The 17,158-nt window shown below is 41.4% G+C and overlaps 1 protein-coding gene across 1 annotated transcript in view; it reads left to right on the forward strand.

Moving 5' to 3' along the window:
• The window catches only part of LOC116437427 (protein patched homolog 1-like), a 261,983-nt gene that overhangs the window by 85,382 nt on the left and 159,443 nt on the right, over window positions 1-17,158 (forward strand). Inside the window, exons 3-7 of the mRNA XM_032095080.1 lie at window positions 4,743-4,932; window positions 5,727-5,796; window positions 5,911-6,002; window positions 15,187-15,385; window positions 15,977-16,098. Of these exons, the coding sequence (XP_031950971.1) occupies window positions 4,743-4,932; window positions 5,727-5,796; window positions 5,911-6,002; window positions 15,187-15,385; window positions 15,977-16,098 (673 nt within the window). The remainder of the gene's footprint in view (window positions 1-4,742; window positions 4,933-5,726; window positions 5,797-5,910; window positions 6,003-15,186; window positions 15,386-15,976; window positions 16,099-17,158) is intronic.

The raw sequence follows: 17,158 nt of genomic DNA on the forward strand, positions 1-17,158 counted from the left end.
GAGACATGGCATCCCTTCCCCACAGGGTGAATTTGGTGTCTAGGACATATGGACGAAGTGTCGCTATTTGTCCTTCAGTACCTTCAATTTGGATGGTGTGTTTGGATTGCTTCGCAATTTGGGTACCTCCAATCCCATGTATGATGCCCTGAGATTGCAATTCCCATTGCGCAGGCCACTTATCGAATGGAATGACAGACACATCAGCACCTGTGTTGATCATTCCCATTATACTGACTTTATGTGATTTGTAACGGAGCTTACATTCTATTACAGGTTTGTCGTTTCCCAAAACCTCAGTCCAAGAGATGGCTGGGATATGACCATCTGTGGGCAGGTATTTGGGCAGTGGAATGGCCTGTGCAATGACTTGACCCTTTGGCATAAAGTACGGTGGATATATACATTGTACAATTAGGTTAGAACACCCGTTCTGATCCGCTTTCATGAGTGTAGGTGTAACCTCTATCCCAGCAGGTGTTTCCCGAGTGTCCCCAATAACAAAAAGGTATGTAAATTCTGGCATGTGGTCCACATTCTGGAATGAAATGGGTATTACAGTCTGTTTGTTGTTGAAATGGTGTGCTTTATCACAGGTTACCTTAAACCTGAGTCCAGAAGTCCAAGTTGGTTTGTCTGCAGCCCTATTTATGTCTGAATGTGGAGCTGTTAGGACACGTTGAGTCATTAGTTTCCCTGCTGTTGACCTGGGGAAACAGTCTTTGGAGAGTTTTTATCAGCAGTTATAATCGCTCTGCAATTGCGAGCTACATGTCCCTTTTTCTGACAACAATAGCATATAAAGTTACCTCGCGATTGAGTTTCTCCTGTACCTGTAGCATTCTCCACAGCTTCCCCAACCATCCCCACTTTTTTCAAACAGGGAGCAGCTGTGTTCAGCTGCGCCTTCTTTGTACAGACTTCGAGGATGGATTCAACAGTAGGAGGAGGATGCAGAGGGAGAGTGAGGATGACTTGTTTGCAAGCATCATTCGTATTAACTTGGAGAAGTTCGAGTAGGAGCGCTTGTTGGAGGTCAGGATTAGGGACCTGGGAAGAGACAGCTTCGTACAAACGGTTATAAAAGTGAATAATATTTTCATTTGGCAATTGCTTGATGGTGGTATAATGAGAATTAGGAGTTTGAGATGGTAGTAATGTTAAGGCCTTTTCAGCAGCACGTGTGATTTCAGTAAGAACTGGACGAGGGATAAGCATTGCTTGTTTTTGAGGATTTGCCATATTGTTGTCACCAGATAAAAGGTCTAATGTGATATAATTAAAGTCTAGGTAATTATCTGGAGTTTGTCACAAAATTTTTAATAAATCAGATAAAATTATTTTCCATTGCTTTTTCCACATCATAAAATCACCAGGTGTGAGAAGAGTTTGCATCAATGTAAGTAAATCATGAGGTACAAGTAAGTGAGTTGCAAAAGTAGCACTTAAAAGGCTCTTAAAATAATTACTCTGCATTCCAAACTCCTTAATTGCCTTGCACAAATCCTTAATATTAGAATAAAGAAAGGGTTTCAAGTCAGGGTTTGCTCCATTGCTAGTACGAGAGAGTGTAATAGAAGCAGTTGGAGTTACTTCCTGGTAGCCATGGGTTCCTGGATTTAGAGAGGTAGTCACAGGATTGTGGGAACTTGTGGCGGGACAATGGGAAGCAGGGGCGGGCAATGGAGGGGTTGGGGGTGGGGTTGTGGGAGGCAGGGGCAGTACTTGAGCCATGGGCGGGAACAGAGGGAGGGGTGAAACACGATGCTGTGGGGGCGGGGTTAGGGGCGGGGTCAGGTTCTAACGCGGGAGTGGGAGGGGATGGGGACAAGAAGGGATTTGTGGGGTCGGGGAGAAAGGGATTGTGGGAGGTGTAGTTTGGAGATGAAGAAACATTGCGTCCGCCATTATTGAAGACAAACTCAGAGAAAAGGGGTTGGGGGGAGGGGGTGTTTCCCGGGCTGCGAGCACATGGCAATGGCTGTCCCTGGGAACAAAGAGATCAGGGGAGAAGGGGTTTTTACGTGCGCTTGAAACATGAGGGCTAGAAACTGGAGACAAAGGAGTGGAGAAAAGGGGTTGGAAAGGTCCTGTGAAGGGCTCCGGATTCCCGTCCAAGGCAGAGTGCTGAGGAAACATGGGTGAGCCAGGAGGACGATGGCACTCCTGTGCTAAAAAGCAATCTGCTCTAGCTGTGTTTTCCAGCGTAGGGGAAGAGGGGTCCGGGTCACAGGGGTTGGAAGAGGGTATAAGGGAATTAACAGGAGGTTTTTGCAGAGGCTTTTCATGTACTGCCTTTTTCTCCGGCAAAGTATAACTTAGTAACAGGAGAGGAAAGAATTTTGAAACTGTTTCATCTCCTGCACGCCTAAGAGAGGAGAGTTTTCTCCCCACCTTATCCCAAAATTCACCAGATCGTATGTCTTCGGAGGTCAGATTAGGAAAGTACTGAAAAAGCCATTGTACAAAAGATTGAACTAGATTTTTAGGGTATTTTTGCCCAGTTAAAGAAAGGTAGCTTTGAACTTGGTGGTATATTTCTCTATGGTGTGCAGAAACTTCAGATCCCATTACGAATGCAGCACCACAAATCCTCAGCCCCTTATTCGCAAAAAGGAGGAAAAAAAAGAGAAAGTTTACACCGGCACCAGCTTAAGACAGGAGCCCCTAAACCAGCAGGGAAATACTCACCAGAATTCTGGATTTACCACAGGAAAGCAGGTCCGGAGAAAAAAAACATGCGAGAAGGGTCTTCTGCTTACCAGCCATTCCCTCGCCACGTGGTGTGGGGAGGGTACAGGCTGAGGCTCTGGGCTCGATGTTACACAAAAAGTAACATCTCGCTACACAGAGCTGGCACAGCAGGACGTGCAGAGCTAACTCCAGCAGACACACAGCTGCCGGGACACCCTGAAAGTCTCTCAGAACCGGAGTTCAGAGATAGCACGTTAGGCGCCAAATGTGGACGGTATCTTTTCAGCTTTATACCGGCTAGCGCTTGTATTTCAATGCCTTAGAAAGCCTCGAGCAGCCTAGAGAGGTAGCACGGGCAATCTAGCACTTTAGTAGCTCTAAAATCGGTACCTGTATCAGCTGCAAAGCAAATACCATCAGCAGAAGCAAAGAAGGAGAAATATAGCTCCCTGCTCGCTCAATTTCCTGCAGTTAGAAGCTTTCAAATGAGACAGACAACCAGAGATGTTCACAGGAAGATAGCTGAGCCAAGAGAGGGCGGGGCCTCCCTCGACCATCTCTTTTATTAGGAGAAGGGGAAAGGGGAGGACTTGGGGCGGACCCGGGGTGACCGGCCAATCAGACACTGGTAAAGAGTTTGAGTTACATTTGGTTTTGCCCGCGCTTAGAACAAAGGAGCTCAGAGCACGTGGCAGGAGCAAGTGTCTTTGGGAGGGGGAGGGGAAGCTCAGAACAGGCAGCAACATTGCTTGGACCTAGCAAAGCAATAAAGTTAATAAATTGTAAGGGATGGAAACAATGTATTGGTGGTATTCTTGTCCTCCTCATCTGCATATGGTCTTGATTCAGCTAATGGGCTGAATTTTTTGAAGCCCCTCCTGTTGGGGTCTCCTCCCCCGCCATGTAGCCCTGGGAGAGGGGCCCTGAGGGGACAGACACGGGGTTTCCCTGCCCCTGCTCAGCCTTGTTCCCCGTTGGTTGGTTTGTGTTTCCCTGCGCGGGCAAAAGGACCCTTGGTCAGGACTGGAACAGTTCCTCGGCAGAGCCCCGGCCATGCGGCTGGAAAAATAAACATCTCTCTGAAACAGCTATCAAGAATCTGTTTGTCCATATATATTTCCTTTCCACGGGACTCCTGGTTTGGTATATGTATGTTGCAGTATCCCCACTGCAACACCCTCCCACATTCATTTTCTAGAGACTACAGGGGAGGTTATATAAAGTATATATGTACTCTAGATTAATGCTTTTTTGTAAATGGAAATCATTTTTCATTCTTATGTAATTTTCTCCATCAAGGCAAGTTGAATATGGCTCCCTCTAGAGCCCGTCTTCTTTGCAGTCTCTCTGCCTTTTTTATTTTTCTTTTTTTTTTAAGACATGTTTTAATATGATGCACACCAGCTTAGCTCTTGTGTTGTATATGAGTTATTCCCTGCATAGTTATGCTGGTACTGAACCACTAGGGCAAATTGTAGATGGTCCTTTCTGCTACACTTTGTTGCACTCAGGACTGCACCTCTTTGCATGAATTTAATATTTTTTTACTTTATATAAGGCTGAAAGAAGTACTCAGGCTCACTTAATCTTTCCTTCTTCCCTTTTTTTAACTGAAGAGAAACATCCCCCTTCTAACTTTGCCAAATTATTTAGAAGACTGTAAATCAAAGACATTTATCTTGAAATGTGCCATTGGAGCAGACTTTATACAAGTGAAATAAATGGTAACATAAGAGTATTTGTTCTGGTCTGCAAGAAAGGATTTTTGGGGTTTTTTTACCTATAGAATATTGGTTCTAATATTAAAAAAACGTTGTTTAGAGGCTCCAATTTGCACATCAATATTTTAGTGCAGTAGGGACAATGGCATATTTTTAATGGGGAATATGTTCTTTGTTACACTGTTGCTAAAATAAATTTGGTATTAGATTTAGAGCTACGCTGTTATCAGTTTATGGTAGAATATTCCATGCACATGGTAAAGATTTTCTGACCAGAGAGTGCTCATCATGTGAATCCAGAATAAGCTGTTAATGTTTATCCATCAGTTGGTGGACGAGTGAGTCGGGAATTAAATTATACACGGCAGAAGATTGGAGAAGAAGCCATGTTTAACCCTCAGCTCATGATTCAGACTCCACATGAAGATGGTGCCAATGTACTTACAATAGAAGCACTCAGACAGCACCTTGACTCTGCACTTCAGGCCAGCAGAGTAGATGTTTATATGTACAACAGGTAAGGAGAAGAGCAAAACTTTTCTTGATCATCTGTAACAGTTAGAAAATGGACAGATATTTCCTTGCCTATATTTTTAATGGATAGCACTTCAGAACCTTTCCATTGGAATTGTTTTGATTTGAATGTCACTAATTACCGATGCTTCAAATTGTGTCATGATAGCAGTGACCAGATGACTTTTTAACAAATAAAATGGTGTAAGAGGTATTGGATGAGATTCTAAAAATATACCCTTATGAGCAGTGCTACAGTGTATAGCATTTTTCTTGGTAAAGGAGTAATAACTGTGCTCTTAAAAATGGGATCTTATTGATGGGATTTCTAGCAATGAAAAGCCTTCCAATAACATAGTAATAGCAACATAATAACAATCTAATAATTTCTTTTCTCCTACATGCGTGAGTCAGAGTTAGTCTGAGCTTGAAGATGACTTCTCTCTTGTGTCACCAAGGGCTATCTTAATTCACAAGTGGGCTCACAGAAAGCCACATTTCTGTCCCTATTAGTTGTGTCAACTAGCTTATTAATCCAAAAGTAGCTCCATTATTTTAATGACTTTTACAGAGACTGTTTGGCATAAATTGAATAAATATTTCTAGTTATAGCTACAAAAAGAAAGACCTTTTGTATTTTGTTAAGTTGTGGTATACCTACATTGACTAAAATTTCTTTCTCAGTGATTCACTACTTGAGGCCACCATGTCTATATAAGTTCCAATTTTAATGTATGTTACATTTTAAAAATAACTTTTCAGTAATTGTTAAAGAAAAAACCTTGTTCTTTATTTCAGAAAATGGAAATTGGAACACTTATGTTATAAATCAGGAGAATTCATCACAGAAGCAGGGTACATGGACCAGGTAGGCATAACAGGCATTTGATTATAAGCACTTTATATTTTCATGATTCAGTTTGTGTTGTTTAGGTTATATTGTAGTCTAATTGTGGTTTTTTCCCTTTTCTGACCTTGGCAGATCATAGAATATCTTTATCCTTGTTTAATCATCACTCCTTTGGACTGCTTCTGGGAGGGAGCAAAGCTACAGTCAGGAACTGCCTATCTATTGTAAGCATGCTGGTTTTATAACTTTCCAGTTCATAGTTTTAATAGTAAAATGATGCATTGTTGCAGAATTATTGAGAGATCAGGGACATGGATCATTGATAGAATTATGGGATCAATAAAAGAACTATACAAGCAATAGGCCTGGAAGCAAAAGGCCTGTGTGTGAGAAAAACTCTCCATGAGAAAAATCTCTGTGAGAACCAAGCTGGGAACAAGAAGGGAGTTTTGAGAAGGTACAGCTGTGTAGATAAGACCGAGAGAGAAGGGAGGTAAACTCTGAATTCTTTTAATCATAACATAACTGTAGAAGCTTGCCAATGTAAGTCCAATTATGTAGAAGTAGAAATTCGCTTTGATAAGTTTTAAGCCACTTAAGAGTTAACAAGCTGGTATACTATGTAAGTGCCTCTGGATTGCAAATAAACGGAGTTTTGCTCTTATCAACCATATTGATTTGGACTGCATTTCCTCCCCCTGCCGGAGTCCCTGGGCTCCTCTTCCTTTTACAATTTCAACAATGCATGATTTTGAGTTGCATCGCAATGCTTATTCAGATTCTGGTTTAACCAAAAAATAATAATTAAAAATAATTGTATTTGTTTTGTGTGGCCAAGTGTTGGTAGTAGGGGGATTACAGGGGTGGCTTCTGTGAGAAGCTGCCAGAAGCTTCCTCTATGTCCAGCAGAGCCAATCCCTGGTGGCTCCAAGACGGATGTGCCGCTGGTCAAGGCTGGGCCAATTAGAAATGGTGGTAATGCCTCTGTGATAACATATTTAAGAAGAAGAAAAATCAGTTCTTGCACAGTGGTAATTGCTGCCAGATAAGAGCGGGGTGAGAATGTGCGAAAGGAACAACCCTGCAGACACCAAGGTCAGTGGAGAAGGAGGGGCAGGAGGTGCTCCGGACACCAGAGCTAAGATTCCCCTTCAGCCCATGGTAAAGACCATAGTGAGGCAGCTGTGCCCCTGCAGCCCATGAAGGAACACAGGGATGCAGAGATTCATCTTCAGACCCTGGAGGAGCCCACATTGGAGCGGGTTTCTGTAAGAGACGGTCCGAAAATCCCTCATCTGCCTCACGATCATCGCCGAGGACAGAGACTGAACACAGCAGTCCTGGCCTGGCTGAGGTGGGATTGTCTGCCAAGTGTTGCCTACGGGTGTGCCCACTGGGGACTGGTACGCATTCCTGAGGAAAATTAGCGCAGGTCACAATGGACTGTGCCGTTCTTGCTGCCCAGGCGGGAAGGACTGCGCTGAAGCAGAAAGGAACGACCTGTCCTGTACACCTCTCCGGTACACCTGTCTTGTACGTCTGTCCTGTACCTGTTTCCCAAAGCAACGGACCCCATAACAATGGCTGTAGATTTCCCAACCTCTTGGCCAGTTGCCCCTCGCTTCTGAAAAGGACTATAAAGGGACTTTCTGAAATAACTGAGATCGTGATCTCCCCATGGAAAGAAGACGAATCTATTGGCGGAAGACCACGAGGACTTCGTCTCATCCGTTGGTAGCTATTGCCCCTCTTTTTCCCCCTCTCTACTTTGTCTCCCTCTCTCTCTCTCTCTCTCTTACTCTCTTCTATTGCATTACTGTGTTGTGGGCACTTAATAAAGGTGCACTGTTTTGATTAAGACTGAAATCTCTTGTGTCCTTTTACACTCTGAGATCGATAAACGAACCATCACGACCCCCGCTTGCATTAGCGGATCGTGGCATTAAACTGGCGTCACGGACAGGATCTGACAGACAGAAGGGGTTGCAAGGTTGTGTGTAGTCTGTAATAGGGGAAGGATGTTTCGCTCCAGCCGCACCTAGCCCGACACCCCGAAAAGGGTGAGCGGTGTCTAGAAAGCAAGGGGGGTGACTCGAATTTCCCGCAAACTGCACACGCCTGGGTGAAAAGCACCCCATACTCAGTTGAGGGCTCTGTCTTCAGATTTTTCGCAAAAGATCTCTTAGTGTAAAAGGGGGAACTGTGTTTTTTGGTGTGTGTGTGAATTTGGACTGCTTGGTGTAGTGAAGAGACAACCATAAGTAACTTAAGGAGTACCTCCCAAGCAGATTTGGTCTCTTCACCCACCCAGGGAAGCGAAGGGAGACACAGCAAAGCTGTGTGTGTCGCAGTGTGTAATTAACTTTTACCTCCCTGTGGTGGTTTTGATCCCTTTATAAAATGACTGAAAACCCTAGTGCAAAAGTTAAAGCCGCGTTTTATGCTCTGCTAGCAAAACACAATGCCCGGCCCTCTCCGGGAGGGGAAGAATGGGCTCAAAATAACTGGTTTAATTTGGATAATGTGACTGATAGAGTATGTTCTTTACAACATGAGACTAGATTTAAATTTGGCCGAAATAAAACCATAATCTGCTCTGTTTTAGGGGCATTCCTTGCGGCAGCTATAGATCATCGCTTAAAGCGATGTACTGAGGAGAAAGCAATCATAGATTCACTTCAAAACCTAGTGGAGATTTTACAGAAACAATTAGATGAAGAGAAGAATAAAAATCATTTGCTAGAGACTGCTTTAAAAGAGGAATATTTTAAGAATTCACAGAATACTGACTCACCAAAAGAGACAGAGGAAAAGGAAACTCCTCACATTAACCAAATATACCCCCAGAAAGAACTAATACTAGTAAAAAATTGTGGGGAAAACTGCTGCCCTCGTATAAGACCCCTGATTAAAACAGAATATAATTATATCAATGATGAAGATCTTGAACCGCATATCACCACTAAACAAATACCATACACTACTGTTGAATTGGCCAGGTTAAAAAAGGAGTATGGGCGGCTCCCCCATGAATCTGAGACGGAATATGTCTTCCGAGTATCCCTCACTGGAGGAGACCAAATTCAATTAACTGAACAGGAGGCCAGTGGATACTGGGGACATGGAGTTCTCTTGACAACAGGAGACAAACGTGGCACATGGTCCCTGACTCAGCGTGCAGCTTTCTGGGCCAGGGGACTCAATCCTTTAGAAAGGGGAGACCCTTTAGCTATAGTTGGTACCCCCGATCAACTTCTAGAAAGCGTCCACAAAGCCACCTGTCTGCAAATGATCCATGAAAGGAAATTAACTCCTGGATATGAATCCCCCACGCAATTACCTGTGAAACCTGAACTGATGACCCCTTTAATTCGAGGCCTTCCAGAATCACTCAAACCTACAGCAATTGTCCTTCAAAAAACAATAGCAGCTGTAGGTCCTGTAGAAAGGCTAGATAGATTCCTTGGAAACCCGAGCGACCAAACTGTATCTACCGATCCTGGGTTTACTCCATATTCAACCCCCTCTCAGCTGCCAGGTTCACAATCGAATTCACCTGCCGGTGATCGCAAAGTTTGGACATGGAGTGAGGTTGCAGAAGATCTGATTAATTATAGTAGAAAATATGGACCTATAAAAATCCCAGAGGAAAAATCAGACAAAACAAAAGGTGTCAGGTACAGTAGGGCTCCTCATAGTGAAAAACCAGAGAATGTAAAACAGATTCCTAAGCGTCAGCATTGGTGGTTATTAGGCATCAAAAAGGGGGTCCCCAGAGATATGATGGATGGCTTACCCCCTGATAAATTGAGTAAGGTAGTGTCTAACTGGCACTGCTGAAAACCCATTCTACCGAATCCGTCACTTCAACCCAGTGCACCCCTCCTCCCTCAGAATCTGGGCAGTGAGTCAAAGCAACCTCTCCCTCAAAGTCTGTGCAGTGAGCCAAAACGACCTCTCCCTCAAAACCAGGGAAACTAGACCCTCCGTCTCTTGTCAGTGGGTGAAGAGACGGAGCATGGGTATACCTGAGAATGCTCACTAAAAATAAAACAGGAGATATAATGATCACAGCTATTACAGGCCCTAAACAGGCACCTGTAACTTTTCTGATTGACACTGGAGCACAAATTTCTGCACTGACAAAGAAAGATGCCCAGAGGTGTGGAATTGTTCCAACAAAGAACCAATATTGTGTTTTAAATGGCTTGGGAACACTCTCACTACAGGGACCAAATGATCCTAAGAATCCTGCACGCTACCTTGGACAACCTGTTTTGGTAGACCTTCCTACTCTAAGAGAAGTACCACTAGTGCTAAAAAGCCCTCTGAATAAATATGCATGGGCAGCCTCTGATGCCCTAGGGAGAGAGCATCGGATACATACACGCTGCATAATTCCATCATTCTAATTTTTCTGCCTTTGGTGGCAGACTCTGATGTGTTTGCTTTTCACAGAAGAACTCCGAGGGACATGAAGAATCCGGCATGGTCCCTCAAACAAGTTAAATTGCTGATGCAAAACAATGTCTCAGAAGTTCAGCCAGCTTGTTCACCCTTTCTGCAAACTTCCTTCAAGGGGTGGACAACCTGGTTGCAAAAGTGGAACTCTTCTAAGAAATGAATGCAAAGAGACATAACCGGTGTTATGGGAACAGGATTGGGAATCTTAAATAGTATTGATTCAGAAGTACTAATGAATAAATTGGCTGCCACAACTAGAGATTTGACTAAAATACAACAACCACTACAGTCATCCCTATTAGCCTTGGGAAGCCATCAGTGGTTGTTATCAAACATATTACCAAATTGGGAAAAGGTAAATGTGAATGACCACAAATTGATAATTGACGCACTCGATGCTACACAAAACAACATTTCTTTGGCTCTCAGCTGCATCCAGGCTCAATTATGGATGCAGTCAATTGCTGCCTCAATTATAAGAGAAGGCAAAGAAGGCACTTTTCCTACTGAAATTCGGAAAATAATCTGGGACAGTGCTGCTGATTTTGAAAGAGAATTCCAATCCTGGTGGAACTTAGTAAATTTTACCTACAATCCCATCACAAACACAGCCACAGCCTTTGTTCTAACCATATGTAATGCTTCAGTGCATTTGATATTCCCTGTCATTGCATTAGGGCTGAACCATGATGGAGCTGTTCTCTATCCTTTTGAGCATAGAGAATGGGCCCATCAAATTGGTGAGAAGTGGCAAACTGTTAATTTAGAAACTTGTATTGTCCGAGAACAACAAGGATTCATCTGTGAAAGTAATGCAATTAGAGCTCAAGATATTTGTTTAGATACAGAACAAAATATCTGTCATTTTGAAATACATCCTAACGAAATTCCTGAAACAGTGCTTGTCTATATAGGTAATGGATGTGCATGCTTAAGAACTGCTTGTGATAAAATATTTGTAGAAAATGTAGTAGTAGATACTAAAAATCATTCAAATTTTTGTGTTTGTAACTTTACTAAAATCATAGGATGTGATTTTTCTTATTTAGCCCCAGTTACTTCTTATCACCTTTTACAGTCCAATTACACACTGATCCACCAATTATTGCCTACCCCCATTGGAATGAACCTTACTTTGGTAAAGCAATTGTTGCTTCACCAAGATTTAATTGAAATTTTGGAAAAGATCAAGAAAAATGGACAGAAAACCTTGGTAACTGTTCATCACAGTGTGAAAGAAATACATCGTGTTCTAGAAAGGGTAAAGAAAGATGCTGAACACAGGTGGTGGGATACTCTTTTTGGGTGGTCACCTACTGCTACAGGTGTCCTGAACAAATTGTGTCATCCCATCATTGTTCTCTTGATTTTGATCTTGACTGGTTTTGCTTTATCAGCAATCTTATACATCATGAATTGGAGAATGATGAAACGGTTAACACAGTTGACATCTATAATAGATGTCCACGTCCCATCCACTGTGGACATCCCCAAGGTTGTTGACACGAGACGAACTACACAAGTATTAAAATAAGATGTGATAAGAAATTAGAGGTATTTTGATTAAAAAAAAATTACATGTGTATTTTGATTAAAAAATTATTTACTTCTTTCTTTTGTTTCCTTCTTTTTCTTTTCTTTTCTTTTCCTTCCTTTCTTATGTTCTCTACCCTTTTCCGGGATATGCTACCAACATTGACAAGTCCTGAAGACTTCACAACGACACTACGAAATCGTGCTGATGGAGCTCGCTTGACGACAATCGTGAGTCAAGGGGTGGTGTAAGAGACGGTCCGAAGATCCCTCATCTGCCTCACGATCATCGCCGAGGACAGAGACTGAACACAGGAGTCCTGGCCTGGCTGAGGTGGGATTGTCTGCCAAGTGTTGCCTACGGGTGTGCCCACTGGGAACTGGTACGCATTCCTGAGGAAAATTAGCGCAGGTCACAATGGACTGTGCCGTTCTTGCTGCCCAGGCGGGAAGGACTGCGCTGAAGCAGAAAGGAACGACCTGTCCTGTACACCTCTCCGGTACACCTGTCTTGTACGTCTGTCCTGTACCTGTTTCCCAAAGCAACGGACCCCATAACAATGGCTGTAGATTTCCCAACCTCTTGGCCAGTTGCCCCTCGCTTCTGAAAAGGACTATAAAGGGACTTTCTGAAATAACTGAGATCGTGATCTCCCCATGGAAAGAAGACGAATCTATTGGCGGAAGACCACGAGGACTTCGTCTCATCCGTTGGTAGCTATTGCCCCTCTTTTTCCCCCTCTCTACTTTGTCTCCCTCTCTCTCTCTCTCTCTCTTACTCTCTTCTATTGCATTACTGTGTTGTGGGCACTTAATAAAGGTGCACTGTTTTGATTAAAACTGAAATCTCTTGTGTCCTTTTACACTCTGAGATCGATAAACGAACCATCACGACCCCCGCTTGCATTAGCGGATCGTGACAGTTTCCTGGTAGGATTTTTGACCCTGTGGGAGACACACACTGGAACCTGAAGGACTGACCCCATGGAAGAGTGAGTGACCCATGTTGCAGCAGTTCGTGGAGAACTGTTGCCTGTGGGATGGACTCATGCTGGAGACATTCATCAAGAACTGTCTCCCGTGGGAGGGACCCCACGGTGGAGCAGGGGAATAACTCCTCTCTCTGAGCAGTGGCAGCAACGTGTGATGAACTGACCATAACCCCTATTCCCTGTCTCCCTGTGCCACTGGGGGAGGAGGAGGTAGAGCTGGGAAGGAGGGAAGGGTGGAGGGAAGGTGTTTTTAAGATCTTATTTTACTTCTCATTGACACTGAACCGTGCCATAAACCAAATCCCTCCTGATGGGAGAGAATTTTCTAAAAGTCCTTGCAAGGAGTTTCAAAGATAAACCGAGACTTTTCCTTGATTTTCAATGCTTCCAGATAGTTGTTTATTAAGTCTTATCAGAGGAACAGACCCACTAGCATGACCCAGGTACAGCATAGAGCACAGAAAGCAGGAGTGAAGTCTCTCTTTATCAAGACTTACACAGCCTTTTAAAGATAATTTAACCAATAGTTACTAGAAACGTATATTATTTTCACTTTCCTACCAATTATTCAGTAACACGGCCAGGAACTGTGGAATTCTCTATCCAATCATTCCAAACTACTTTTACTGCATAACATGGAGTAGTAGAAGAAGGAGAAGAAGGTTTAGAGAACAACAACAATCCTCCATTTTGATTTTTTTTACTCTTATCTATTTAGTACAAAGAGAAGCCCAAAACCTCTAAATTTTTCACCCTGTGACAATCTTACATAGTAGTCTATCACCTAATTCACACCACTGTATTTTCTAGTTCTTGTCTGATCGTTGGTAGTTTTTTCCAAGGTTGGAGGCTAAAACAGTGTTGTTCAGGGGGGTAAGAACCCTTAAAAACAGGCAGAGAAATATTCTTGGCACTCTGGGTTCCTACACTCATTTTCCTGCTCTGATTTTGTTGTTAATAAATTCAATTCATATCTCTAATTCGAGTCTGTTTTGCCCGTGGCAGTATTTGGTGAGTGATATTTCCCAGTCCTTATCTCAACCCATGAACCCTTCATTATATTTTCTCTCCCCTGTCCAGCTGTGGAGGGGAGTGATAGGCATTGGTGTGTGTCTGGCATTCAGCCAGGGTCAACTCACTACAATAATAAAATAAATTGTAGTGTCTTTGCAGAAAACATGCATGGATTTTTTTTTTAATTGAACAAATATTTTTCATTTTTTAAAAGATGATATGTATGCATCAATTTAAGTCCTGTGTCATTACTTTTCTTTGTTTTGCTGGCATGCAAAAGGAAATATAAATTCTGAATTCAAGCTTTTTTAAATGTATGCTTTTTTTGGAAATAACCTTTTTCCTTCTTTTTTTTTCCCATCCCCCCAAACTACAAAATATTGGTTTGGAATTAATTTTATTTCTAAGAAAATTTAGGCCTCTTGGTTAAATACTCAAGTCTTCCTAAGGAATAAAACTCAAATCCTTTGCTTATGAGATCATTAAAGAAAGCAAATATAAGTGTGATATTGTATTTCCTGGATCATTCAGAGAGTTAACTGTTAATCTGTGCAGGTGTTTTCTGTTATTTATGCAAGAGTTAACATTTGAATTATTGTTTCTGTCCTGGTTTGCATGTCTCTGTGAAAGCAATTTGCAATGGCTATCTCCTAATGTTTAGTGTACAGTTTTAGATGGGGAAATAAAGGGGGGGTTGCATTTTCTGGTTGAGAGATTTCAAATAAAGAATTAAGCCTGTTTAAGCAATTACACTGTGGTTTGAATCACAGAATAAGGCAGCCAAAAGCCTTTGTAGTCTGTCAACGTCACAAATTCAAAAGTGGAGGGTCAGAGATGTGGCAGTGATAGTGATGACAGCCATAGTAGCAGGAAAGCTTGATGGTTGATAGTCAAGCAGCCAGGGCATTTGCAGGAGCACAGAATTGTTATAGATAAAAAACAACCAGCTATATTGATTGATTACATTTAGACGATGATTATTAGACTAGCAAAAAGTAATCTGATACTATGTGAAAGGATTTCTTTCCTCAGCCTCCTCCCTTTTTCTCCCTCCAAATTCTTTGAAGCAGCAGTTGGCTGCTTTTTTGTTATTTAGGTGCTTGATGGTTTGTTTTACTTGGTTTGTAAATGAAATTATTTTTAACAGGGGAATATTCCCTTTCATACAGTAAATTGGTATGTAAGTACTATTTTTGTTAAAATCACCACAGAGCTACAAGAAAAGTATGCATAAACAAATATAATTAAAACATGCATTTCATTTTATGAAACAACCTTACCAGAAAGGGTTATAACTTGTAACAGAAAACAACTTCAGCATCTGTAAAAATACAAAGTAAAAAATTATGTTTCAGTACTTATTTTGTCTCTTTTTTTGTCATTTTCCCCTGATTTTTTTAAATAGAGGGAAACCTCCTGTGCAGTGGATCAACTTTGACCCCTTAGAATTCTTAGAAGAGTTAAAAAAAATAAATTACCAAGTGGAGACCTGGGAAGAAATGCTGAAAAAAGCAGAGGTTGGTCATGGTTATATGGATCGACCTTGTCTGAATCCTGCTGATCCTGATTGCCCAATCACAGCTCCCAACAAAAATTCCACCAAAGTAAGTTTGCTTACCTTTGTGTAAATCTTTTCAAGGGAGGCTCTGTATGTGTGGTGAGAGAAAAGGGTGCCATTCCCTTCCAAGTAATATATATTTTATGTTCTTCAGTGATTTAATTATTTGGTTTCTATTATATACCATTAGCCCAGGGTAACTAACTTTCCTTCACACTGTGATGCAATATTAATCACACATATTTAGAGTGAAATTACAGTTCTCAGCTACTGGCTAGGTGTGGCAATGTGGACACATTATTTCAGCAGCCAACATGCCTCAGGCAGACACAGTTACTTCTGGAATACAGCTACTGCTGTACACTGACACTGTGCAGCAAGGTCTTCCTTCAAGTAGGGCCAGTTTTGTTGATCCAGCTTTATATATCCATTTCTCAGTCACTTTGGCTTTGGAGAAGTTGCTATCTGGTGAACAAGTATCAGGATAGTTTGTCTATTTCTGTTTGTTGAACACATTTCTCTTTGTAGACTTCCTAGATGATCTTCAATATCTGTTATTTCAGTGCACTAGGTGTTGATTTAGGATTCGTCTTAAGTTGTGCAACTGATGAATTGCTTCTTTAAAACTTTTTTCTAGCGTCTTGATGTGGCTCTTGTTTTGAGTGGTGGATGCTATGGACTGTCAAGAAAATACATGCATTGGCAGGAGGAATTGATTATAGGTGGTACAGTCAAGAATAGTTCTGGTAAACTTGTCAGGTAAGCAAACAAATGTTTAAAGAAAATTTTAATTTTTCTTTGTTAGAGTTTGGGGTTTTTTTGGCGGGAGGACAGATCATGCAAAATCAACTGTCTTTCAAAGTCTGTGAATGATGCATATTATGAACCCTGGTGTAGGAGGACATCCCTGATAAGGACAGAATTTAAAAGAGTGATTATTAAACAGTTGTTTAAATTTAAGGAGGTGTCATTGGTACCTACTTCAAACCTAAAAATGATAGTGTACATTTCTCAGAAATAATTTTTTCCTGGCAACTTTGTTGTTTAGAGTGTATGTATAAAGCATTGAACAGTATTTAAAATAATGAACAACTTTGTGGTTTTGAAATATGATCAAAGGAAAAAAGGGGAAATATAACTTTGGTAATGTGCCCACTCATTTGACTTTTATCAGAAAACCAAAATCTCCATTGAGCTCTTTGTTTAAGGTCAATACAGAGAAAAGTATATTCTTTATGTCACTGTATCTTGAATACATTTTTGACCAACAAAATAAAACCCTTTCTTTCAGACTTCTTGAAGAAGTCATGGAACACTGGACTTTGGGGGGAAACTCCTTGAAATAGAACTGTGTTTAAAAAAAGGACATATAAAAACATTATTTAGATATATACACTGAATCCAAATTTATATTAAACTAAAAGAATTATAATTCTTGCATATTTAATACAGATAATTCTTACTAGAACTTTTTATATGGGTTTTTATGGTTTTTTTCATTGACATTAAATATTGAATATTTATTTAGTGTTTTCTAAAAAATAGCCAAAGTATTTATTCTTTGTGAAAAATGAAATAGTTCCTTAAGCTTCTAAAATTGTTGGATATAGTTACATACTGTGTAAATTTACAATGGATAATTATTGTCTTTTGTGTATTGTTTGCTGCTTGTCAGGTGTCAGGAGTTTAGTCTAGCATTTCTCTCCAAGGTATGAAAAAGACCAAGGTCTTCAAATGACAAATTGCCAACAGCATTTTCAAGATCTTATAGGAATAACTGTTCCTGTGTGTCAGCGTATGGATGTGAGACTCATAAACC

This window comes from Corvus moneduloides, chromosome W, assembly GCF_009650955.1.
Source record: "Corvus moneduloides isolate bCorMon1 chromosome W, bCorMon1.pri, whole genome shotgun sequence".
In the NCBI taxonomy this organism is placed as follows: Eukaryota; Metazoa; Chordata; class Aves; order Passeriformes; family Corvidae; genus Corvus; species Corvus moneduloides.